General features: G+C 40.2%; 2 protein-coding genes across 4 annotated transcripts in view; one reads left to right on the top strand and one right to left on the bottom strand.

Annotated features, from left to right (window-relative positions):
- The window catches only part of stx8 (syntaxin 8), a 103,222-nt gene extending 95,577 nt beyond the window's left edge, over window positions 1–7,645 (bottom strand). For all 3 annotated transcript variants that reach the window (XM_007888510.2, XM_007888511.2, XM_007888512.2), the window contains exons 1-2: window positions 7,592–7,645; window positions 3,395–3,494 (exon numbers count right to left, since the gene is read on the bottom strand). In XM_007888510.2, the coding sequence (XP_007886701.1) occupies window positions 3,395–3,494; window positions 7,592–7,608 (117 nt within the window). In that variant the 5' untranslated portion in view covers window positions 7,609–7,645. The remainder of the gene's footprint in view (window positions 1–3,394; window positions 3,495–7,591) is intronic.
- Window positions 7,646–12,076: 4,431 nt separating this feature from the next.
- On the top strand, window positions 12,077–25,678 carry LOC103175726 (TBC1 domain family member 24-like). The gene is made up of 7 exons (XM_007888899.2): window positions 12,077–12,191; window positions 15,926–16,964; window positions 17,608–17,766; window positions 22,391–22,454; window positions 23,898–23,996; window positions 24,774–25,116; window positions 25,458–25,678. The coding sequence occupies exons 1-7, from the start codon at window positions 12,077–12,079 to the stop codon at window positions 25,598–25,600; spliced, it is 1,962 nt and encodes a 653-aa protein (XP_007887090.2). The 3' UTR covers window positions 25,601–25,678.
- The last annotated feature ends 616 nt before the right edge of the window (window positions 25,679–26,294 follow it).

Here is a 26,294-nt window from a genome sequence, read left to right as displayed (position 1 = left end):
TTGACATCAAGGGTTATTCTGAGAGTTTTCTACATTTCTTTCTTTCTTTCAGGAGATGAAAACCACTACCTGCAGTCAGACACACAGATATTTTATTTTATAATGTCCATCATAGCTTGGGATGAGTTGCACCACTGTGCATGTTTTTAATAACCTGTGGGCCTGGGCAATATCACTTACAGGCAAGCAGCAAGTAATTTTTGGTATTTGCTTACCCATAATAAAGTTAAACGCATAATTTTCACTTGGGTGTGACGCGCACACCTATATCATGCGGGTAGCATATATTCACACACACAAACACACAAGCGATCCGCCAATCAACTAACAACCAGGTTCCTACTTATTGCTCGGTAAGCAGAGGCGTATGGAATAAGAAAACTTGCCCAACATTCCGCCCTGCCCGGGAATCGAACCCAGGTCCTCTCGCTTGTGAGGCAAGTGCTCTAAACACTGAGCTACAGCACTCGGACAGGCCATCAAAACACATGTGCACGTATGCCCATGTTATTGCTATACTCTGTACATGATCAAAGAAGTTCAACCCTTCACTGTTTTTACAGCTGGCATTTTACATTAAGTGCACATAAATATTCACCTTTGTAAGTGCGTCAATGACGCGCTGCATGGAAGCACGTACTCAACAGTACACAAAGTCCTCCCTTAAACAAAGACATGTTGGCACCCCACACCTTTATGTTATAGCCCAGCTCACAACTTTCAATCCCAAATTAAAGTTTATATAGTATATAGATAGAATTATGTATACCACCACAGTAACTACAGATAACAATAATAATAATAATCCTTGCATTTGATATAGCGCTTTTCACGTTTTCTAGACGTCCCAGATGCTTTAGATTAAGATTAGAAAAGATGATGGCTCTATATTGCCAGCAAGGAAAGGAAAGTGCGTACTCTTCAGAAAAAGAGTAATAATTCTAGAAATCATTTAAAATGATAGTTTGATTTTTCACATAGTTTTTCACAACTTTCATTGAACTGGAATGAAGGGAATCTTATAATATCCAACATCAGTGGATTCTTTCAGGCATTAACCAAGTTGTTAGTGCCTTAGTATCAGTGGAAATGAGTGTCTGCAGCATCTGTTTTCTTTTCAGTCCATGTACTGAAAATCCAAACAAATGCACATTACGATTTTGGCTGCCGAGGCCCGGATGCCCTATTTGAGAAACATAAGCAATACTTTTCTGTTTCCGTTCCAGAAACATAACATTTACGGGTTATGGAGGGAGCGGAGGTGGGGGGTGGGCAGATAAAATCAGTCCATGGGTCACCAGTTGGGACCATCCTGATTATAGATTATATGCCTGCACCACCATACAAACACAGAATCCCCGTCCTATCCCCCAAAACTCAAATCTTTGAATGTACTGAACAAATATAGCTTAAGACAAGGCACCTTGACTTTTGTGTATTCATCCAAAATAAATTCAACATGGAAGAAAGCTTCAAATGTTTAGGTGAGCAAACCCTGGATACATAGGTGCAACTTATTTCTGCTTTCACTCACCGAAATAAATTGAAAACTGGGGCACTGGATTGGGGGAAAGCAAAAAAATCCAATTTAATTTCCATTCAAACTGTCCTTGTTTGCCTTTGAAGAGTCAGCACGGTCCATGCAACATTTACTCGGGAATTATCAGGAAAGTAATTTAAATGATTTAAAACACATTGCAATCACCACTTCAATGGAGAAGCTGTTCCCATACAATAAGCTGGGTTGAATTATGTTTTAGCTATTGTTTTTCCCTGATATTATTGGCCAAGATCCCAGAAAATGACAAGAAATGTACTATTATGCTAGGAACAGGCCCTTTGTCTTAGGTCAAGGGAATAAAGTTTCGCCCATCTCAGTACTTTGATGGTGGGCAAGTGCATCCAAGGCTGTTCAAACTTCCAAAAAATACTTCCAGATGGATAGATTATTAGTTGTAAAGGATGTCCAGTACAACCATGGAGGCATCCAAGTGGTTTGTCACATTATCGTACAAACACAGAGGGAATACAATGGGAAAATGTCATTTAGTTCATCTGGGCGATTTCTTTGAACACTTACATTACACTATGTTTTGCCTTGACAAGAATATTTAACCTCCTGTAACTTTTATAAGATTTCTCTGACAGTTTCCACCAAGGTGATTTGTTTAACAACGGATCATCAGAATTGAGTCAATCCTCTGTGGTGATCTTGCTAGTCTGATTCCTGACATAGGCAGGTCCACAACATTTCAGGGCATTGCTGATGGCAGATCGACCAGCCTGGCTCACGTCTTCGAGACGTCTCAAAGCACTTCACAGAATATACTGCAAAGTTAATTGACTGTATATTTTGTGGGCGAAACTGGGAGCGAAACTCCCAGATACTGGCAGCAGGGATTCTTCTCACTCAGCTCCTGTAGCCCTGGAAGCCAAAGCTCTAATTCAAGGGTGAGTAGCTCACTAGTAGTGGTAAGTTGGCAGACAGTGCTCTCAATGGCAAGTCACACAAAGTTTGCTGGTTAAACTTCTCAAGGGACAAACTAGGGTTCTAAAGCTTTGGCTCTCACCAATCTGTACCTAATAATCCTTGCATTTGATATAGCGTTTTTCACATTGGGAGGACGTCCCAAAGCGCTTCACAGAACACACTGTAATACACTCTGGTATCAGGTCAGCAGTGTGTCCCTTCAGGGAGAGAGTGTGTATTCCATTACAGACACAGGAACATTTTCATGCATAAGTGACATACACATGTGGAATTCTCAGTTGACTTGGATACTTTTAAGCATGGCAATGGGTTTTCACATGTGTCAGGCATCCAGCTGACCTAAAAGTGGTCTCTAATTGTCCTTACAGCCTCTAATTTATTCTTAATTAGCTCCTTTGAAGGGAGATAAGCATTACTTTTGATGGAACCCTTTCCCGAGTACTGACTGGGCAGCCACAATGAGATTATTAAACTCTGCCAAACATTCATCAAATTTACAATTAACCCCTGGAGCACCACAGCTTGCGAGGTGACTTGTCTGGGTGCTGCCAATGCTCAGGCCAGTTTGAGCTGACGAAAACTAAATTTAGGAAAAGTTCCTTTCAACTTCCAAATTGGTCATGGACTAATCAAATGCTGAGATCTCATCTCGAGCCTCCAACATCAGAAAATTTTCTGGACGTGAAACAGAACGGATCACAAAACAATCACAAGTAACGAAGGATATAATAATAATCCTTGCATTTGATATAGCGCCTTATCACATCTTTGAGACGTCTCAAAGCGCTTCACAGAATATACTACAAAGTCAACTGACTGTATATTTTGTGGGCGAAACACGGCGGTCAATTGCACACAGCAGTGTCCCACAAACAGTCATAGATTGAGTGACCAAGGATGTACCTTTGCAGGATTCCCCCCAGTTCTCTTCTGCCTGTTTCGTTCATGGATGTGTTCAGCAGCTTCTTGTGCAAGTTGACAAGTAGAGTCATACTTCACCAACCTGCAGAAAGCAGGAACGAGGCAATAAAAGACAATGAACATGAATAACATTTTAAGGAAATGCTTCATCGTAAAATGCAAATATCTTAGCAAAAATAAACCTAAATCCCAGCTACCAAATCATATGACACGATGTAAAGAAGCTGTAGTGTGGCACGCTGACAGAAACATTTTAGCTCTGAAATGCATCTCAACAGAGATGCATTAAAAAGACTGCTTCAAGGAAAATGTTTTGACAAAATGTTTTCAAAGCTTGACCTTTCAGGTCAGTTTAGTCAGTGGCACTCTCTCCTCTGGGTCAGAAGGCTGTGGGTTCAAGCCCCAAGTCGGAAATTGAACAGATAGTCTAAGATAATGCAGTGATGTACTATTAATCTTATGTTTGATGTTAAACCATCTCCCAGTACCGTAGTCAAAAGTCCATATTAAATGATCATTCATTTCATCGATCTTTGCTTGTACAATGGTACAAAAAGATTTGCAGCACTTGAAAGCGAATACCAGTGCAGCACTTTAAAAGGCTTTTTTTGAAAAGAGAATATTTCTTGATGCTAGGGATCCTTTAACATTCAGTTGAACTGGAAAATAGACCATGGTTTAAACCAAATAAAGCAGTTATTTGTGATGTACACAGTCACTGAAGTCTTATTATTATATTATAATGTGAATCTTGAGGGCATACTCAACTACAAGAGGATAGTTATTCCAAGATTGAATAAATCAATGGTAAGGTCACAAACCATTTGCTTCAGAGAGCTCAGAAAACAGCGACAGGGATGATTCCAGGGCACTGAGGTCTCTTTGCAAGAGATCTACAGAGCTGTACTTGTTCTGTTACAAAATTGAGGACACATGGCCCAGGTCCTTATATTTTGAAAGTCATGGATTGTGTAGATGGATGCAGGCTGAGTTGATTTGGACTGTGACAGTTAGCCACGGGTTTCAAATTTAAAAAGTTTAATTAGGATTAACAACGCATTGACTTTATTGAGTGGATATGTGGAAGAGACACCCAAACAAAATATTTGACTAATTTCTCCAAAAACAAAATTGAATATCATTTCAGATTTCACTGTTTCACACACAGAGCGCTGGATATGTGGAATACAAGTCAGAGAGAGTCAGTCAAGGCAGATTGTGTCAGCAAATTCAAGCAGTAATCAGACAGTTACTTGGAAAAGACGTTAATTGAGGGGTATCATAAATTAAGAAAAGCTTCTCCAATTTACATAACATTTTTAATTAGTTTGAGATTGGCTACATGGTGTATGTCACATTCTGTATATATGGTTTAAATCAATGTTACACACTGTGTAGAAGGTGCAGGTCTGTTACAACTGTAACAAAAACAATAATAAATTGGTCATTTTCAATCTACGACTTTGTGGGACATTGCTGTGCGCAATTGGCTGCCGCATTCGCCCACAAATATACAGTCAATTCACTTTACAGTGTGTTCTGTGAAGCGCTTTGGGACGTCCTCCAGACGTGAAAAACGCTATATCAAATGCAAGGATTATTATTATTATTATTATAACTGTATATATGGTGGAGGTATACGTTAGCATTGTATATAATGTGCAGGTGAATAGATGTAAATGTGTTGTAAGTTACACTATATATAAGATGTAGGTTACAGTGTATATAAGGTGTAGGTTACAGTGTATATATGGTGTGGGTTACAGTGTATAAGGTGTAGGTTAGTGTGTATAAGGTGTAGGTTATACCGTGTATATAAGGTGTAGGTTACAGTGTGTATAAGGTGTAGGTTACAGTGTGTATATGGTGTAGGTTACAGTGTATATAAGGTGTGGGTTACAGTGTACATAAAGTGTGGGTTACAGCGCTTATAAGGTGTAGGTTAAAGTGTATATAAGGTGTAGGTTACAGTGTGTATAAGGCGTAGGTTATACAGTGTGTAAAAGGTGTAGGTTACAGTGTCTATAAGGTGTAGGTTACAGTGTCTATAAGGTGTAGGTTAGTGTCTATAAGGTGTAGGTTACAGTGTATATACGGTGTAGGTTACAGTGTATATAAGGTGTAGGTTACAGTGTATATAAGGTGTAGGTTACAGTGTATATAAGGTGTGGGTTACAGTGTATATAAGGTGTGGGTTACAGTGTATATAAGGTGTGGGTTACAGTGTAAATAAGGTGTAGGTTACAGTGTGTATAGGGTATAGGTTACAGTGTATATAAGGTGTGGGTTACAGTGTATATAAGGTATGGGTTACAGTGTATATAAGGTGTAGGTTACAGTGTGTATAAGGTGTGGGTTACAGTGTATATAAGGTGTAGGTTACAGTGTATATAAGGTGTAGGTTACAGTGTATATAAGGTGTAGGTTACAGTGTATATAAGGTGTAGGTTACAGTGTATATAAGGTGTAGGTTACAGTGTATATAAGGTGTAGGTTACAGTGTATATAAGGTGTAGGTTACAGTGTATATAAGGTGTATATAAGGTGTAGGTTACAGTGTATATAAGGTGTAGGTTACAGTGTATATAAGGTGTGGTTACAGTGTATATAAGGTGTAGGTTACAGTGTATATAAGGTGTGGTTACAGTGTATATAGGTGTGGGTTACAGTGTATATAAGGTGTAGGTTACAGTGTCTATAAGGTGTAGGTTACAGTGTATATAAGGTGTAGGTTACAGTGTATATGAGGTGTGGGTTACAGTGTATATAAGGTGTAGGTTACAGTGTATATAAGGTGTAGGTTACAGTGTATATAAGGTGTGGGTTACAGTGTATATGAGGTGTGGGTTACAGTGTATATAAGGTGTGGGTTACAGTGTATATGAGGTGTGGGTTACAGTGTATATGAGGTGTAGGTTACAGTGTATATGAGGTGTAGGTTACAGTGTATATGAGGTGTGGGTTACAGTGTATATGAGGTGTGGGTTACAGTGTATATAAGGTGTAGGTTACAGTGTATATGAGGTGTGGGTTACAGTGTATATGAGGTGTAGGTTACAGTGTATATGAGGTGTGGGTTACAGTGTATATGAGGTGTGGGTTACAGTGTATATAAGGTGTGGGTTACAGTGTATATAAGGTGTGGGTTACAGTGTATATAAGGTGTGGGTTACAGTGTATATAAGGTGTAGGTTACAGTGTATATGAGGTGTAGGTTACAGTGTATATAAGGTGTGGGTTACAGTGTATATAAGGTGTAGGTTACAGTGTATATGAGGTGTGGTACAGTGTATATAAGGTGTAGGTTACAGTGTATATGAGGTGTAGGTTACAGTGTATATAAGGTGTGGGTTACAGTGTATATAAGGTGTGGGTTACAGTGTATATAAGGTGTAGGTTACAGTGTATATGAGGTGTGGGTTACAGTGTATATGAGGTGTAGGTCACAGTGTATATAAGGTGTGGGTTACAGTGTATATGAGGTGTGGGTCACAGTGTATATAGGTGTGGTTACAGTGTATATGAGGTGTAGGTTACAGTGTATATGAGGTGTGGGTTACAGTGTATATGAGGTGTGGGTTACAGTGTATATGAGGTGTGGGTTACAGTGTATATGAGGTGTGGGTTACAGTGTATATGAGGTGTAGGTCACAGTGTATATGAGGTGTGGGTTACAGTGTATATGAGGTGTGGGTTACAGTGTATATGAGGTGTGGTTACAGTGTATATGAGGTGTGGGTCACAGTGTATATAAGGTGTGGGTTACAGTGTATATGAGGTGTGGGTTACAGTGTATATGAGGTGTGGGTTACAGTGTATATGAGGTGTGGGTTACAGTGTATATAAGGTGTTGGTTACAGTGTATATGAGGTGTGGGTTACAGTGTATATGAGGTGTGGGTTACAGTGTATATGAGGTGTGGGTTACAGTGTATATGAGGTGTGGGTTACAGTGTATATGAGGTGTGGGTTACAGTGTATATGAGGTGTGGGTCACAGTGTATATGAGGTGTGGGTCACAGTGTATATGAGGTGTAGGTTACAGTGTATATGAGGTGTGGGTCACAGTGTATGTCGGTGTGAGGGCCGCTCGGCTCCCGCTGCCTCGGGGGCTGTTCGGGACCGTGTTACCGGAGGCCTTGTCGGGCCCTCCGCCCCCGGCAGCCGCCGGTCCTCTCACCAGCCGTCCCGCGCCATCGCCTTCCCGCCCCTCGTCCGCCGCCACCACCTCCGGCCGCCGCCGCCTTCCGGGTTGTGTCCGACACCGAAGCTCCGCCCGGAGCCGCGACCATTGGTTCCGGCCGCGGCTGTCTGTCTGGGGCCTGACTGCGCATGCGCCGACGCTCCTCTCTCCCCCCCCTCGGATCGGGCGTTCTTTCCGCGCCCAATCGGGCGGGTTTCACGCCCAAATGGGCGGATTCGAGCCGAATTGGGCGAGTTTTTTTTTTCCTTGTCCTGTGCGTTTTTCTCAATATATATGTATGTATATATATATATATATATATATATGTCTAGAATTTAAAGCTGCAAAAAGCTTGTTTTCTCCCCTGTTTCTTTTTAAAGGAAAAAAAAACCGCCTTTCTTCTTTTTTCTCTGACGCAGCTCCGAAGGCGCTCGTCCCAAATTTGACGGCTCTGTGTGTCGGTCATTTGGAGGAGATGCGGAAGATTGGGGCTCGTGTTTGGTTTGGCACAAACTGGGGGTACTGGGGTGGGGGTGCGGTTGCGGAGTGGGGGGTGGGGGCGGCGTGAGCTCCGCTGCATTGTCAGAGTTGCCATCCCTCGGTGGTTAGAGCACTCGCTTTGCAAGTGAGAGACCTGAGTTCAATTCCAGGCAGAGGGCCAAACCTTGGGCAAGTTTCCTTACTCCACACAGAGCCTAATAATAATCCCTCCAAAACAAAAACAATAATAAATTGGTCATTTTCAATCCACGACTGTTTGTGGGACATTGCTGTGCGCAATTGGCTGCCGCGTTCGCCCACAAATATACAGTCAATTCACTTTACAGTGTGTTCTGTGAAGCGCTTTGGGACGTCCTCCCGACGTGAAAACGCTATATCAAATGCAAGGATTATTATTATTAGTCGTATTATTATTATTGAGAAGGTTTCTGACCGTCTGCTTTGTGCAGGTGGACGTCACCAGTCGCGCGACTCTACCGGAAAATAGTAGAGCCTCAGGGCCAACCGACTGCTATGCCTCATTGGTCCTTCGTCGCAGGGCTTCTCAGTGGGACTTGCTTCGCTCGGATTGTCTGCCGTACTTGGCCGCGGACACGCAGTCGACGCACTTGGCGCCAATTGCCTGTGACGCATTTCTGTGGCACTCGAACCCAGGTCCTCTCGCCCGGAAGGCAAGTGCTCTAACCACTGAGCTGCGGGACTCCACGCTCATGAGTAACGAAGGAGACAACAATAATAATCCTCGCATTTGATGTAGTGCTTTAGCACGTCTTCGAGACACCTCAAAGCATTTCACAGAATATACTGTCAAGTGAATTGACTGTATTTTTTATGGGCGCAACATAATGCACAGAGGTCAGTCAGCAGTCAGTCTACCTAAACCTTCTTGATGGAAACCCTCACGGAACTTAAATGTCTCTGTAGTTTACTTTAGAAAAGATGAATGGATCATCACAAAGTGTTGGAGAAATTTAACAGACACTGGAGTATATTTTACCACAATGGAAACAAGTGTGTGACCCAATGAGTAACTTATTTGGAAAAGATGAATAGTCCTCTGTCCAAAATTTGTTCATGCAAGCTTCCTACCAACTCCACTGTGAAACAGTAAATTATCCATTTTGATTAATTTCATCCTAGAACCAGGTCCGTATTCAAAATTAAAGTTGGTGAAAATCTGGACAGAAACCGACAAGGCTGGATATGTCAATAGATGTGATTTTCCCCAGGAAAGAATGTTAAACAAAATCCAATTCACAATATAAAACTACATCCAATGGAGTGCTGTAGCTCAGTGGTTAGAGCGCTCGCCTCGCAAGCGAGAGATCCGGGTTTGATTCCCGGCAGGGCAAAGTGGTGAGCAAGTTTCCTTACTCCACACGCCTCTGTTTACTTAGCAGTAAGTGCGAACCTGGTTGTTGGTCGATTGGCAGATCGCTTTTCCGGGGGTAATAATTCCTTCAAAAAAAAATTTATCCCTCAATTCATGACAGTTTGTGGGACACTGCTATGTGCAATTAGCTGCCACGTTTCACCCACAATATTTACAGGCAATTCACTTCAGAGTATATTCTGTGAAGCGCTTTGAGACGTCTCAAAGATGTGATAAGGTACTATATCAAATCCAAGGATTATTATTATTATTATTATTATCACCTTTTAAATGATTAAAATGTAGATTACAAGAGATTGCAAGGATTATCATTTAATGGGTGACCAGCCTCATCAGATATTAACAGTCCCAACAATTAAAATATGGAGCAATCAGATATGATATTCTACTGGAGTAATGTCAAATATTCATAATATTCATAACATAACATTTTGGTTGATGGTTTTTAAATTGTGAACATGAACTAAACCTGAATTGTCATTGAAACTACGTCATTAGTAAGTACACATTACAATCCATGACTGTTTGGCTGCCACTTTTCTCCCACAAATATACAGTGCAATTGGCTGCCACTTTTCTCCCACAAATATACAGTCAATTCTCTTTACAGTATATTCTGTGAAGCGCTTTGAAACGTCTCGAAGATGTGAAAAGTGCTACATCAAATGCAAGAATTATTATTATTATAATTATGATTCTTTTTCTTTAAAATTGATCCATTTTAGTGTTTCAAAATCAGAATTCCCCCAAAACAAATGACAAAGATTAATAAGTTCCTTTGTCAGTAATATTTTTTTAAAATCAAAAATTTTGATTACAAACTGTACAGCGACTACACTTCACAGTAAATCCTATGAAGCCCTTTGAGATATCCTCCTGACATGAAAGGCACTATACTCCAGTACCTCATAGTTATGGAATGTAATGGCTGTTAACTTTCCAATTGTTTTAGAGTGATAAGTTTTAAAAAGAGTTATGCCAGAAACCTATTTCTTTGTTTTTGCAATTGATACGATCATTCAGTTGGCATGTTGTGTGGATGTATTTATTACCACAATAAATTTGTACAAAGCAAACACTTCAAAGTCGATCGTCAGACAAAGCAAAGGTGAATAATTTGAAAGTGCATCGAAAACATGCTTACTTATTCCTGGCTGTAGAACAAAGTGCATTTGCTTGAGACAAGATACGCCTGTCTGCGCACAATTCCCAGGTACAGAGAAACCTCCTGAAAAATAGCAGCATTTACCCCCATTAAATTTTGTTACCAATTCCAAATGGTGAATGTGTGTGAGAGGAAATAATACTATAATAATAACAATATAATAATACTTGCATTTGATAGAGCATTGTATCACGTCTTTGAGACGTTTCAAAGCACTTCACAGAATATACTGTAAAGTGAATTGACTGTATATTTTGTGGGCAAAACGCAGCAGCCAATTGCGCACAGCAGCGTCCCACAAACAGTCCTGCGATTCTAATCTAGGATTAATTCAATTATTCATTATATATTCGCTTTCAAATAGGACCCTAAGTTTTGACCCTTATAATTTCTCAGCAACTTTTTTCACACACTTGATATAAAACTAAAGCAACCTGAATTATCCCAGTGAAACTTGTTTCTTTAAATACTTGGGACCAATAAGTCTTGCTTGCTTTAAACTAAATGTTCGGAGACACCGCCCTTGTGAAGAGCACAGTGTAAATGCAAGTTGTTGTTGCTTTGATCATTGACAAGAACAAGTTGCATTTTCTTTTAACCTTTAACAATAGGTTGAGATTATTAAAAACCGAAGCAATTTGTATTATGATATTGCAGAATGCTTCAACTACTACCTCACTGCGTCTTTAACAATTGACCAACACAGCACTGCCAAACCATGAATTGCAACCGTTCCCATAAGGATTTCCTGAAACTGGGAATAAGATTTCTTGTGTTGCAGTCTGAATGCTCCAGGCAGTTGTGTGTGGGTGTGCGTGTGTGTGAGAGAAACAGAGGCTTAGTTGAAGTTCTTAAAAAGGATGCATTTAATAAACCTTTAGCAAAAATATGATTGTTGGCAAGCGCTTATAAAGTGGCATGTGTGATGTGCTCATTTCCCCCCTCCTCCTCCTCCCCCTTTAAACCCTGTTATTATAAGAGGATACGGCTTTGCCTGGAACACATTGTCCAGTTTCGCTTTGTAAACTTGTACCACTTGATCCGTTTGGCTGATGTTCGTTTCCATAAGCAATCTGCGCATTGCAACCTGATGCTGTTTTGTGTTTTTTTTTTGGGGGGGGTGGGAGTTCCTTTCCCATCCCTGCCACACAGACGTTTATTTTTTTCTCTCTCTTTTTCTCTTTCTCTCTCTGGTTGGAAGGCGAACCTGCTGTTGGGGGAGTGGCTCGTCATCACCGAGGCAATGAAATGAAATGAACAGAAAGTTTTCTGAAAGTGCTTTTTTTTTTTGGAAGCAGTTGGGACCAGGTCATCACGTCTCTGCGATCAGCCGGTGCCTCATTGCCAACTCGCCAGAGTAAGCGACAGCAACAGTAATTAGCAGTAAAGCAGGAAACAAGCAAACAAAACAAACCAAAGAAAGATGTTGGAACAGAGTGGTTGTACTGGTGTCCTAGACATGCACAGCCCCAGCAAAGAGGAAGAATTGGACCACTTACAGTCTGACAGCTCTGAGAAGCCTACAGATGCAACTCCAGGTACATTTATTCCATTGTTTGGTCACCACCACCACCACAACAACACCACCACCACCACCAACAACAGATGCTTTCACAAGGGAATTGGAGAAGTTACTTAAAAAAGAAAACTATTGCAGGGATATCGGGGTAAGAGCGGGGGGAGTGGGATTGGTTGGATAGCTGACACAAGGCACGATGAGCCAAACGGCCTCCTTGTCTGCTGTAGGATTCTATGATAACAACAACAAATGGCATTTGGTGTAGCGCCTTTCACGTTGGGCGGATGTCCCAAGGCGCTCTATTGAGATGCACATTGAGAATTCCACCCAGGGTCTGGATTGACTCTGATTTAACGCAGCATTTCTGAGAGCCCAGAAATGTGTCCGGTTGCAAAATTCACTCAGCCCCAACCTTGAAGCCGGTTTGCTGTATGTAGATCTTGGAAGAAACTTACAGAAAAACAGTTTTGAAAATTAAGGCTGCATGTGGAGTCCTGTATCTCAGTGGTTAGAGCACTCGCCTCGCAAACGAGAGGACCTGGGTTTGATTCCCGGCAGGGCAAAACATTGGGCAAGTTTCCTTACTCCACACGCCTCGGTTTACCTAGCAGTAAGTAACAACCTGTATATTAGCCGATTGGCAGATCACTTTTCCAGGGGCAATAACCCTTTAAAAAAAATTAATAATTTGGTCGCTCAATCCACGACTGTTTGTGGAACGCTGCTGTGCACAATTGGCTGCCACATTTCGCCCACAAAATATACAGTCAATTCACTTTACAATATATTTTGTGAAGCGCTTTGAGACGTCTCAAAGACATGATAAAGCGTTATATCAGATGCAAAGATTATTATTATTATCTGTGAGCCATTGGTTGAGGAGATGTCTTGTACTGTATTGTACTGTTTAGCACTTGACTTCACTAGCGCTGCTCCTTTGTGCGGAAATCTGGCCAGATTTAACTCAGCAAATGTTTGGAAACGGAGTCAAATCCTGCCTGATTTGCTTGCTCCAAGCAATCACCAAAATAGCGAGCGTCATGAGGCTATTCAACATCACAAACATCACAATGCAGCTTAACCTTCATGTCCAAACACACTTTCCAGCAGAGGGAACTAGGTAGCAATCACGAGTGGAAAAACTGACTGATTTTCACGCGGTAGGTCCAGAAGCGTTAAGTTAAATTGTACGACCCAAACTGCTGCCCCTGCTGAAAATACATATTTAATAATATGAACCAAACCTCTGAGCTTCTGGTCTGTATGAATCAGTGCTGTATTATCATATAATATAAAACATTTTATTTTATTTCCTATAGCACCTTTTGCATTGGGAGGACTTCTCAAAGCACTTTACTGCAAAGTGTAGTGACTGTGTATTTGTAAGTGAATGTAGCAGCCAGTTTGCATATAGCAATGTCGCAAAACAGCCATGAGGTGAATGATCAGTTTCATCTGAGGGATTGTTGGTGAGGACAACGGGAAAAACTCCCCCTCTTTTCAATTCGTAAAATGGGAGTTTTAACGTTTATCTGAACACGGCAGTGCCTTTATCTCCTTGTCATTGGGTAGAGAGTACTTAGAATGTAATCCAACACCAAGAAAGGAAGCTAATCTTAAATTACAGACTTCTCTCTCACTGCAGAACATTTCCAAAAACATATTACACATTTTTATGCAGATTCTTTGTTTTTTCCCCTAAAAAGTAAATATTAAAATCATAAATTGTATCATCTGAGGTACATAAAATCATGTATCCCAGTATAATATAAGCCTTTATGAGATAATTTAGCCCAGTAGCATGAATGCTGTACATTTTGTTTTGTATAGTTAACTACATACAATAAAAAAATGTTTTCAAAAGACAAAATACCAAACGTTATTGGTGGTGTGCTGTCTCTTAATGGTGGTGACAAAGGTGAGGTGAAACTAACAGGTGAAGAAAATACAGGAATGTTGTGCAGATATTTTGTTATATTTGCCCACAAATATACAGTCAATTCAATTCACTTTACAGCATATTCTGTGAAGCGCTTTGAAGATGTGAAAGAAGATGTCTAGAAGACGTGAAAAAGCTCTATATCAAAAATGCAAGAATTATTATTATTATTATTATTTTCAACAAGCATTTGGTGCGCTGATTTGAGGGCTGCATTGCAGGGAAATTAATTTGTTTCTTTTTCATCCTTACATTTGAGATAGCACCTTGTCACGCCATTAAAATGTCTCAAAGCACTTCACATGATTTACCGTAGAATGTAGTTATTGTATAGCTGTAGGTGAACTCAGAAACCAATTTGCACACAACAACTTGTGACAAACAGTCATGAAGTGAATGATAGCATTAACCAGGTAATGTAGAGTCCACACTTGATATTTAGAGATGTAAAGAAAAACTAAGGTTAAAAAACGTACATATAATAGGAATTTTAGGAAGTAGAATACTTCAGCACAAGTGACCATTGAAGCGAAATCTGTTACATCATTTATAAGTGAATTCGACAGATAATTGAAAAATCGAACAATAGAATAGTTTGAGGATAATAAAGGAAAATGGGATGAGAGTAGACAAGAAAGAACCATAACCACAAAGAACCATACGTTGTACCCATTTAGATTGGTTTATACAGAAACCTTAATAAAGTTCCCAGAGGAAACAATCATCCCATTGGCATCTCTTATCTCCAGCCCGAAAGTCCACACACAATTGCACAATTGTCAGGCTTTTTAAAACATAGTCTCCCAAAACACACAGTCACTGCACGTTACAGTAAATCTCGTGAAGCGCTTTGAGACATCCTCCCGACGTGAAAAACGCTGTATCAAATGCAATATTGAGCGTTATTCACTTTAAACAAACAGATATTTGTATTTGAAACCTCTGTTGAAACCTTAGATCAGAGAGAAATATCCATTTTATAGTAGAATGACGAAAGCGGGTCAGGTTAAAGGGCAATGTTCAAAACAAGGCAATGTCCAATGTACTGCAAAGAGAACCGTGAGCACCAGCCAGAGGCTGTGAACTCGTTAAGTGCAACCTTTGGAATATCTTAAGAGTATTTAAGTATGGCTTCACATGGGTCAAAATAATTTGGCAGTAACGCACAAGGCGTGTCAGTATTAATGGTTCATAAAATGCAGTGTAATAAGTTTGGATTCAGAGGCTTTTTCGAGTAATGGCATGAATCACAAAGGAATATCTGTTTAATAACTAACGTTATTCACTGCATCCAGAACAGGCTGTGATCTGGCCAACATTTGGCCTTTATCAAAAAGCCCATTGTGATAAGCTGCTGTATCAGTATTCTATGTCAGCCACATCCACATGCAGAAGCACCCCAGGGAGCTGGGTACTATTGTACTCCTACGTTCTCTCATATATTTGCAGTCGTGATTCCTTCATTACTAATAAATAATAAAATGGTCACTCAATCCACAACTGTTTGTGGGGACGCTGCTGCGCGCAATTGGCTGCTGCGTTTCGCCCACAAAATATACAGTCAATTCTCTTTACAGTAGATTCTGTGAAGCGCTTTGAGACGTCTCGAAGACGTGATAAGGTGCTATATCAAATGCAAGAATTATTATTATTATATTCCCCCAAGCACCCAATTCTCTTACTTTAATGCTCACCAAAATGAGAGATGCTCGTTTCAGAGAAAGGAACTCTTTCCCACTTGCTGACAGGTCTGGTCTAATCCTGTCATCGATCAATTACTGTGTTTCTAAATCTGCTTGTGGCTTGTTTTGCAGGTGAACCCCACAATTTTCCTGAAGTGCCTTTGCTCCTCATTACAGACGATGAAAACTGGGGTGAAAGTAACGTAAACGACAAAGGCGATGGGCATTTTGTGGACTGGGATAGAATACTTGACCCGGGCACATCACCTAATACTTGCAGGAATGTGACATTGAAGAGCTACAAAGAGCTCAAGTACATGGCCAGGCACGGGGAGTGGGCTGGAAACCACAAAGCAAGAGCTACGGCTTACAATCATATCATCAAAAAAGTCCATTGCCGAACTGTTACACCGGATGCTGAAGTCTACAGAAATATTGTTGGCAAAATATTTGGGCAATCGAATGCTACCTCTCAGCTTCTACCTGACTTTGTGGAGGGCTGCAATATGCCAACCTACTTTCTCAACGCAGAAGGCAAGATCGCAGTGAAGAAGATTCTGATCTGCATTGCTGACCAGTTTCCTGACATTACCTACTCCCCAATTCTGCCTGCCATAGTTGCCCTGTTGCTGCACTACAGCACAGACGAGGCGGAGTGTTTCGAGAACGTCTTCAGGCTTCTTGCTTGCAACGATCCCAAGAAGCGATTCATTGATCAAACCTTCCTCACCCACGAGTCGTCTTGCATGACCTTCGGCGATCTGGCAAGCAAGTACTGCCAAGCTTCTCACAAACTGATTGCAACACAATCTCGCAACGCCTTTGAGATCTACTCCGACTGGCTGATGTGGATTTTTGGGGACCTCCCATTTAAGTACGCCATTCGTGTTCTCGATGTCTTCCTACTTGAAGGTTACAAAGCACTTTATCGCATTGGTCTCGCCTTATTAAAGCAATATAAGCTCTCGTTGACCTCCAAAGAGGTTGAGATTCATGACGTCCAGCTGGACTTGCAGCTTTTCATGACAAACATTTCGCAGTACACCACCGTGGACCAGGTCCTAGAGAAAGCTTTCAGCATCAGACTCTTGTCTTGCAAAGAAATTCATCTTCTGCAGCTGGCAAACAAGAAAGCTTTGGCACAGAAAGGCACTGGAATGCAACAGAAGAGGTGAGCAACCACATGATAGTTCTTCTGTCATCCACGCGTTACTGTCATCAGTTATTCCCCAATTGTTTTTCCACGAAACAGCCATGATTATAAGGTGACAATGGAATAATGCATGTGGTAATAATAATAAATTATAATGCTTCCATTTGATATCGTGCCTTTCACTTCAGGAAGACGTTCCAAAGTGCTTCACAGCATTCACTATGAAGTGGAGTGACTGTGTAATTGTGGGCAAACATATCCTAGCATTAATAAAGTGCTCTGGGACGCTACCCTGTGTGAGGGGCGCTATAGAAATGCAAGTTGTTGTAATAATATCAATCCTTGCTTTCCAAATAGCGCCCTTCATATCAAGAAGAAGGCTCAAAATGCTTCACAAGATTCACTGCAAAGCGTAGTGACTGTGTATTTTCTTACTGAATACTTTCAAGAGGTCGAAGTTGAAATTCAGCAACACGTTGACATGGCGACAGAAGAGCAATGAAGGACTTGCCTGGTTTCTCAGCAGAGAAGATGGAGTGCGGCAGTGCGTAGGAGCCACTAGAATGGCAGAAAAATTAATCAAATTGTGGCATGTTGGTTAACATGGACACCCACGTAAAAATATTCCACCGCTTTTATATTTTTCTTTTTCCCCTCTCAGACCGAATACCTACTTGGCCGTAGACATGTTGAATTTCCAGTCGAGTATTGTAACTGCTCAGGAGATGCGGATTGTGTGGTCGTGGATCCCGGAACGCTTTGCATTGTTCCAACCACTTTTATTGTTTACTACCCTGGAACATGGATACAGTCTGCAAAGGTAAGAATTCATTAACGGAAGAACATGTTCATGGACTGCGCGCTGTAGAAAGATTATTCATTCATTCAATCTCTTTGAGATGCCCTCCCAATGTGAAAGGCGCTGCATAAATGTAAATTGTATTTGGTGTTTGCTGTATATTCACTTGAAAGAACTAACTAATTAGAAACACCTTTGGTAACCTTTATCCTCAATCAAGTATCAACTACAAGATGCTTCTGCTTTACATTCCTCTACACATATAGAGGCACCTACTTTATTTCCATGGCCTCCCCCCACCTTCCCCGGTACCTATCCCTGACTAGTGTTGAGGTTTCCTATCAACACAGGAATGATGCTGGTCCCTGTATCATCTTTGCGACGGACCCCACCTCCGCCTTCGTGCCATCTTTAGCTCACAAAATACAGAGTCAATTCACTTTACCGTATATTCTGCGAAGCGCTTTGAGACGTCTCGAAGACGTGATGAGGCACAAAATCAAAATGCAAGGATTATTATTATCATTATTATCTTGCCGTGGCAATGGACGAGATCAGATTGTTCCCCCACACCACTGATGGGAGTTCGATCATTTAGCCCAAACTATCACTCCTGCCTGAGGCTGCTAAAACCACACCCAGTCTTTCAGACATTATTACCAACTGATTGTTCAGTTCTGTTAATTATTGCTGCGCTGATTGATTCCTAAGTATTTTAATTGTTACATGGAACATTCTGTTCCACTGAAGGCACTGGCCTGTCTGGTGAATTTATGCTTCTTGTTTTAAGGCTAAGGTTGACCAGCTGGCATCATTCTCTCTCTTAGGAACAAGTGGATTTGGCTGCCTGCCAGATAACATGCAGGGCAATAGACTTTTGTTTTAAATGTAAGTTTTTATTATGATCAATTCAAACAATCGGCATGTGGTAACTACCTCCAAACCTCCAAAGAGGGAATAAGGCGCTATATCAAATGCAAGGATTATTTATATAACCTTAATATTATATAACCTTTTGCCTAACATTCTGACCGAAGATTTCAGGTTTGCTATTTCATCTTTTAAAAGAGGTTGATGGTTTCTCTCCTTCCACCTTACTAACACGAGCTCTTAACATATTCTCTCACCTTTCCTATCAAGGTAAGGATGGTTACAGTCTGTTCATGTTCCCTCCATTCATTCTAACTTCCCACGTTGATCAAGTATCTCTGCTCCACGTGTCCTCATGTGGTGTTACTGTCCAGATAATATGTTCAATGTTTTTTATCCTTGATATTGACATCTTCTCCCCAAGGTTTCCACAATATCTTAATATCTATTACCCTGCAAAGAATTTCAAGTAACATATACTATGTTATGAAGTAAATCAAATATATGTTACTTTCATTCACCCACCTTGACTATTTGCACTACTACTAATAATAATACTTGCAGTTGATCCTTGGAAAATCAAGAACAAAATTGTGAAAATTATTATAACATATTTCTACATATATGAAAGTAATGGACAACTAATATTAACTGTATTCCTCTCCTCTTGTATCTGATCCAGTAATTATCAAATTACTACCACTAGGTGATGCACTTGTTGCGTGAGTTAAAAATGCACAGAAATGTTTGAACACTTCGCTGTATATTAGTGATTACCTCCAGAGTACTCAGAGAAATCCAATTAGCTCAGGGGCAGATTTCTAATTTATAAGAAAATGGTCCTGTGCAACACCTTCCAAATAACAGCTATGACAATGCAGGATGTTGGATTTGTTTTTTTTTAAAAATACAGTGTGATGCTGTGATGGAGAAAGTGATAGGGTGAGTATTCTGAAAGGAGGTCAGATGTGCCGAGGGACTTTTTTTGTCTGAACCTTTCTTGTGATCTTGTGAAAGGGAGGCAGGATTTAAAGACGTTTTCATCAGTAATTTCTCAGATAATAAAACAACTCTTGGACTTGATGTAGCCACAGGAGTCCTGTTTACCTAGCAATAAGAAGGAACCCGATTAATAGTCGATTTGTGGATCGCTTTTCTGAGGATAATAATCCCTGAAAAAAAATGTTTGCTCATGCAATCCATGACTGTTTGTGGGACACTGCTCTGCACAATTGGCTGCCACGTTTCGCCCACAAATATACAGTCAATTCACATTACAATACATTCTGTGAAGTGCTTTGACACATCTAGACGACGTGATAAGGCGCTACATCAAAGGCAAGGATTATTATTATTCTCATGTCCAAATGTGTCAAAGTACAAGATTTTCTGGGAAACAAAGTTTGACATTGTTGGTGAATGCAGCAGCCAATTTGTACACAGCAATGCCCCACAAACAGCCTTGAGGCGAATAATCTTTTTATATCTGGGGAATTATTGGCTCAAAAGAAACATGACTTTCTTCTTGAATTGCAGCTGGACATGTAGTTTCAGGTTAATGTCTCATCTAAAGGACAGCACCTTTAATAATAATGAATAATAAACCGTGCGTTTGATATAGCTCCTTATCACGTCTCAAAGCGCTTCACAGAATATACTGTCAAGTGAATTGACTGTATATTTTTGTGGGAGAACCATGGTCCCTGAACCCACTTCTGACCCAGAAGCAAGAATCCTACCAACTGAGCCACAGTGACTAACAAACCTCTCATCCAAAGCTCTCCTGTGATCTTGATCTTGTGTTTGAACAGATATCTGTAACTAAACAATCAAAGGAATATAGGGAAAGCTTTGCTAGATCTTTACCCATTGGCCCTGCTAAGTATACACAGTGTAATGTATGATCATAAGACTGCAAATTTAACCTCAAGAGTTGTTCACATTCATTACGCATGACCTAAATATAGTATAGATTTATGAATTAAGTTCATAAATAATTTTAACAGCACATAAAACTGCAGCTACAGTTTGTAATGATGCCACAGTGAGACAGAGGCTGACTGAGAGCCTGAAATCAAAAGATTATAAGAGGATCCCAGATGTTACCCCACCCACGTCATTCTTTTTTATTGGTTCCTCAAGATAAGATTTATATCTCTAACTGATTCATTCCCATGCATCAATGTGCACATCTTCCTTCCAGCATGGATAACATTTTGGTCAATTGGATATATATTACTATTTTGAAATCCTTTATAGGTGCAAAAGCGTCATTATATTTTAATAGTAATAATTATTAATATTACCTATTATCATTACTAATTGCATTTGAATTCATGTCATCAAAACGTCTTAAAGAGCTTGAAAGATTTACTGTAAACAACAACAAGATTACATTTGTGTAGAGCCTTTCACGTCGGGAGGAAGTCCCAAGGTGCTGGACAGAGTATAGCATTCCAGACCTAAGCTGGGGGTCAGGGGGGGAAAAGGGAGGGGAAGAGGTGTCGCCGATGGCATGATCAAAGAGGAGGGTCTGGAGGCAGGAGTGAAGGAGGCTAAGGAGGGGGCAAGGCGGATGGCTGGGGGATGGAATTCCAGATTAAAGTGCAGTGACTACATTTTGTAGGCGAATGAAACAACCAATTTGCACACATCAATGTCTCACGAGCAGCCATGAAGTGAATGCCAAATTTTATCCTGAGGATTGTTGGCCAAGAGATGGGTGGAAACATCGTTCTCCCTTTTGGATTTATGTAACTTCTCAACGCTGTATCTACAGACCAGTGAATTTCCTGCTAACTGAAGCATGTCTAATTGTATAACTGTTCCTTCCTGTCATGAGGCTGCCTGACAGATTTCCATTTCTTGAAACATTTCCCAATCACATCAGACAGAGTCATACGGAGAAGCCTTTGTTTTCGCTTCAAACATTTCGCCCACAATACAAACAGTCAATTCACTTTCCGTTATATCCTGTGATATCCTTTGAGACGTCTCGAAGACGTGATAAGTGGCTATATCAAACGCAAGGATTATTATTATTATATTATTATGTTATAAGCCTGGCAGCCTGGGCAGAGGATCAGTGTCGGAATGACGAAACGTGGTTGCCGAGGAGAAAATAGAAGAAAAAAAAGTAGAAACGGAAAAAAGGAAACTAAAAGCTGAAGTGGCAACAACGGTAAAACTCAGCTGGAAATCGACGAAATAACACAGGCAAAAGTCCAAAAGGCTAACCTCAAATTGCGATGTTCATCGTCTCCCCCTCCCCCCCCCAAAAAATACTACAATTTGATCTCTTTTACCCGACTGTTGACAGAATAAAACATTCAGACTTTGGTGACATGGTTTACACTGCAAGAGGAACCTCACACTACTGTATTGCTTCCTATCAGAACTAATCAGCACTTCCTTTCCAGTGCAACAAGTATACAAGTCAACATACTTATTGGTTCTCTGTAGTTGTCATTTTTCTTGAACAAAATCCTCTTTATTGTTGTATATATACCACATTTTTAAACATTGGGGCTTGTATCTTGAATAACTTGCTACCTTTGTGATAGATTGATGCATTTAGAATCATAGAAACAGAATATTACAGCACAGAAGGAGGCCATTCGGCCCATCGTACCTGTGCCAGCTCTTTGGAAGATCAAGCTAATCAGTCCCACTCCCTCGCTCTTTCCCCATATCCCTGCAAATTTCGATTACCTAATTCCCTTTTGAAAGTTGTTATCGTATCTGTTTCCACCATTTATTTTGTAATTTTTCACAGGTTTTATTCTCATTGTGAGGGATACGAGCCAACAGTTTTACTGTTTAAAACAACGAAAGGAGAGGTAAGCATCTTTGGACAACCGTGTCATAAAGGGCAGTAAAAAGGGCAGATACAGTAAAAACAGAACTTGTGTATTTCATCTTGACGACTTCAACAGTGCTGATTTTGTTTTGCATATTAATAATAATAATCCTTGCATTTAATATAGCGCTTTTCACGTCTTCTAGACATCTCAAAGCGCTACACAGAATATGCTGTAAAGTGAATTGACTGTATATTTGTGGGCGAATATAGGGCAAATATAGCAGTTTGCCCTATGTGCATTTCAGCATAAATCCTGCCTAGATTTGCAATTTGGTTTCTTGTGGCGATAAGGCACAGGCCGTAGGGGTGAAAGAATGCTGCAGACTGATCCAATCTTGGGAAAGCAAACATGATGTAATCCAAAAACAAACTACAGAGCCAAGTCTTTGGGTCAGAGAGTTTGAGGAGGCCATAAATCACACGACAAGGCAGGATTCCCTGGAGCGCGAAACTTCCTCTGGGAGGCAATTTAATTTGCTGGCTTTGTTGCCATAGGAATCAGTGTGTAAACGTGAGACAATTTTAATAATCTGCTTTCTACAATTAAAGCCCCAAATAAACATAATCTGCCAGCTTCCAATAGTATAAATTTCTCAATTGGCAAATACTTTTTTGGCTTATTACTACTCCTTCCGTAACATATGTTCAGGGACAAGATATAATGCAGTCGTGCAAAAAGGTGGGTGTTTTGTTGATTGAAATTTGGCTACAAATTGTTTTAAAAAACAGTGTTGAGTAAAGTATGCTGTTTCTCTGAAGTAAGGCAACAATATTAACCATTGTTACTGAAAACTGGGGACCAAGCGCAAATGAAGATAGCAGAAGACTTGAAGTCAATAAAGTTTGGTAATATAAATAATTGCAAAACCACGCAACAGCAAATAGCTATCTATACAGCGCCTTTCACTTCAGAAGGATTCTTGTGGCCACTATATGCAGACTCCCTGACACAAGCCTGGAAGAAATTTGCCTTCATATAATCTAAATGAATTTTGGTGGCTCATTGAGACCAGAGCAGAGGAGAGCAGAGGAACGTAATACATAGCTTTAAAAAAACTCACATCTGAACACAAATCCTGGCCATTATTCATGACAAACCAAACAGTATTTGCGATCCTTGCATTTGATAGAGTGCACATCTTCGAGATGTCTCAAAATGCTTCACAGAATATACTGTAAAGTGAATTGCCTGTATTTGCCAAAATTCTACAGAAAAAAGGCTACATTTATTGAATAAAATTGGCTTGTGTAGGTATGTGTTCGGTTCCATCTCCCAGTCCTAACGGTTGTGTTAAAATGATTTCCATTTCTGTCAAACTACAATATTAATGTTGGGTTATCAGCCTTGGGGCATCTAGACACCTGGGAAAGAAAGGTGGCAAAGCCTTTCTCATTTAAGTACATTTAAAATTTATTTCAGATTTGTGGTGCGTTTCTAACATCTGACTGGAATGAAAGAAGGAGAGAGAATGGACGAGGCACTAATTTCTTTGGGACGGGAGAATGCTTCGTATTTAATGTAAGTTCCTGGGGGAGAACAAAAAGTCATAAGAACTGTGCATTGCTAGGCATGTTTGTTCTTTCGGTCTTTGTTTCGAGCAGTAATGTTTTACATAGGAAATTAGCCAGGCAACTGAATAAACAAGAAGACAATCATCTCGGATGGATAGCGCCAGATAGGGCATGAGCTGGCAGGGATGCTATTAGCACGAGTGGTTAAATAACAATAGGGAATTAAAGGATACAAAGGAAAATAGAAGAGAATGACCTAAAAGGATCTGCTGCTGATTTTTAAAGAGATTTTTCACTGGAGTGCAGCAGCCATCTAGTGTATCTTTTTACACACACACACATATATATATATATATTATATACATATTTTCAATTGTCATTAGTGTTGAATTAACACAATGTGATTTCACCATCATTATTAATTAGTCGGATGAGTATTCCTTGCACAAGGAGCACTTCCTGCATGCTACACATGCCAGCACAAAAGAAATGATGTTGACATTGATATGATGCCTGGAAGTTCAGCTATTTTGATTTCCCCATGTAAACTGGGAGTATAGTGCTGGTTGGGATTTTCGAAACCCCAGCCATCACATCATAATTGGGATTCGCTATATCTCTAAGTGGTCTATAGACAGCTACTTTAATCACTTTCTTTCAAAAAAAATAATATTTCAGTTATGTTTTTAAAGACGCCTGTCAAAACATGTGGTGTAATACAGTAAAAAAATGTACCGGATCATTTAAAATGAGTTTGCGTCCAAATGAGACATTTGTTTTTCAGTTACGCCCCGAAACCAATCGTTACGAGTGGGTGATAGTTAAACATCCCAAGATAACCAAGGCTGCCCATTCGTCTCTTTGCTCCCGCTCACCCTCAGTAACTTCTTCCCGATTCTCTCGCTCTCCACCTTGGTCGCAGTCTCCAGGTTCTCCCCGCCGGTTCTCGTCTCCAGTACTTTGCTCAGCCTCTGACCCGACCCCAGAACAGAATTCCAATTATCTGACTGTTCCGACTGTAATGACGACTGAACGTCTTTCTCCATTCCTCGCACTCCGATGCTTCAAACGACCTTCGAAAACTGCCTCCATGTTCATGGCAGGAACTAATAAATCAATAATTATCGGTAAGGAACTTTAATGATTGGTACCTTAATCCCTTCATCCAAGTTTGAGCAAATACTTCCAGAGTGGCGTTAATTGGCAGGCTACAGCGCTGGTTTGTTGAATTAGTGCCTGAGGCCATTATTCTTCAGTCAGAAACCATTCTTAAGTAGATTGTCGATAAATTAAGCACACAAAGTTCTTTATTTCCTGATGCAGGGCAACACTCTTAGAACACTTTCTGTATGTCTAAGCTGTTACAGTTGCACAACTCTTTAAACTAATCAGCTCATGAAATTGATCATTTACAAAGAGGATATTGCCAATGTGAATTAAGAGCAATTGTTCCTTACACATTCCGCAGGAGGTGGAAATGGCCAAGCATTAAACATAGATGCTGACTTGCACCATGGGAGAACGCAGCGCTGTGACACTTTTGAAAATCCACCCCTCTGTTCAGAGAACTTTCAGATCCAGTTTTTGGAGGTGTGGAGCCTCCAGAATTGACCGACCCTGTGCCAAGGAGGAGTAAAACATCAGGTGTTTGAACACCACTGTAACTGAGGACATTTCTGTTACATTTTATAATCGCACGACTGCTGGAGTGAAATGTACATTTTTTTTCTGTAGTCGTTTCGTAGTCTTTTCGGTTAAATTATTTAGCCAAAGCTAACAAATTTTATACTGTGTAACTAGAGAACCAAGTCAATGGTAGATGACAATGGAGAGAAAATGTTTTTTTTCCCTGTTATTCTACTACATCCTACACTGTATCCATTTTTTTTAAAACATTGTTTTGACAACTCACTTTGTCATTCAGAACGATGTGATATTTTGCGCTCTCTACTTTCCTGTCTGAAGAATTTGTTGTACATTCTAAAGGTTTGGTAGCTTTTCATTTTTATGTCACTTTATGACTACTTTTGCACCAATTTTAAGACATTGGTTTCAAAAAGAAAAACCCTTACGTGCAGTTATTTATGTAAAAAATTGAAAACAGTGGTATGCTTTTATCATATGTAAGCGGTTTTGGTTTGTAACATGGTTAATTTTGTTAATTCAAATTAATACAGATCCTGCAATGTCAAGAACTAGAATATAGTGTGTGTTCAAATTGACAATGTATAATTTGCACACCACAGTAGAGTCTTTTGGCTACACTCACTATTAATTAGTTTGAATGGGAAAACAGTGCAGTTTA

Source organism: Callorhinchus milii, unplaced genomic scaffold (genome assembly GCF_018977255.1).
Source record: "Callorhinchus milii isolate IMCB2004 unplaced genomic scaffold, IMCB_Cmil_1.0 Scaffold20, whole genome shotgun sequence".
Lineage (NCBI taxonomy): Eukaryota > Metazoa > Chordata > Chondrichthyes > Chimaeriformes > Callorhinchidae > Callorhinchus > Callorhinchus milii.
The sequence above is the reverse complement of the archived record's forward strand: the minus strand, read 5'-3'. Positions and strand labels throughout refer to the sequence as shown.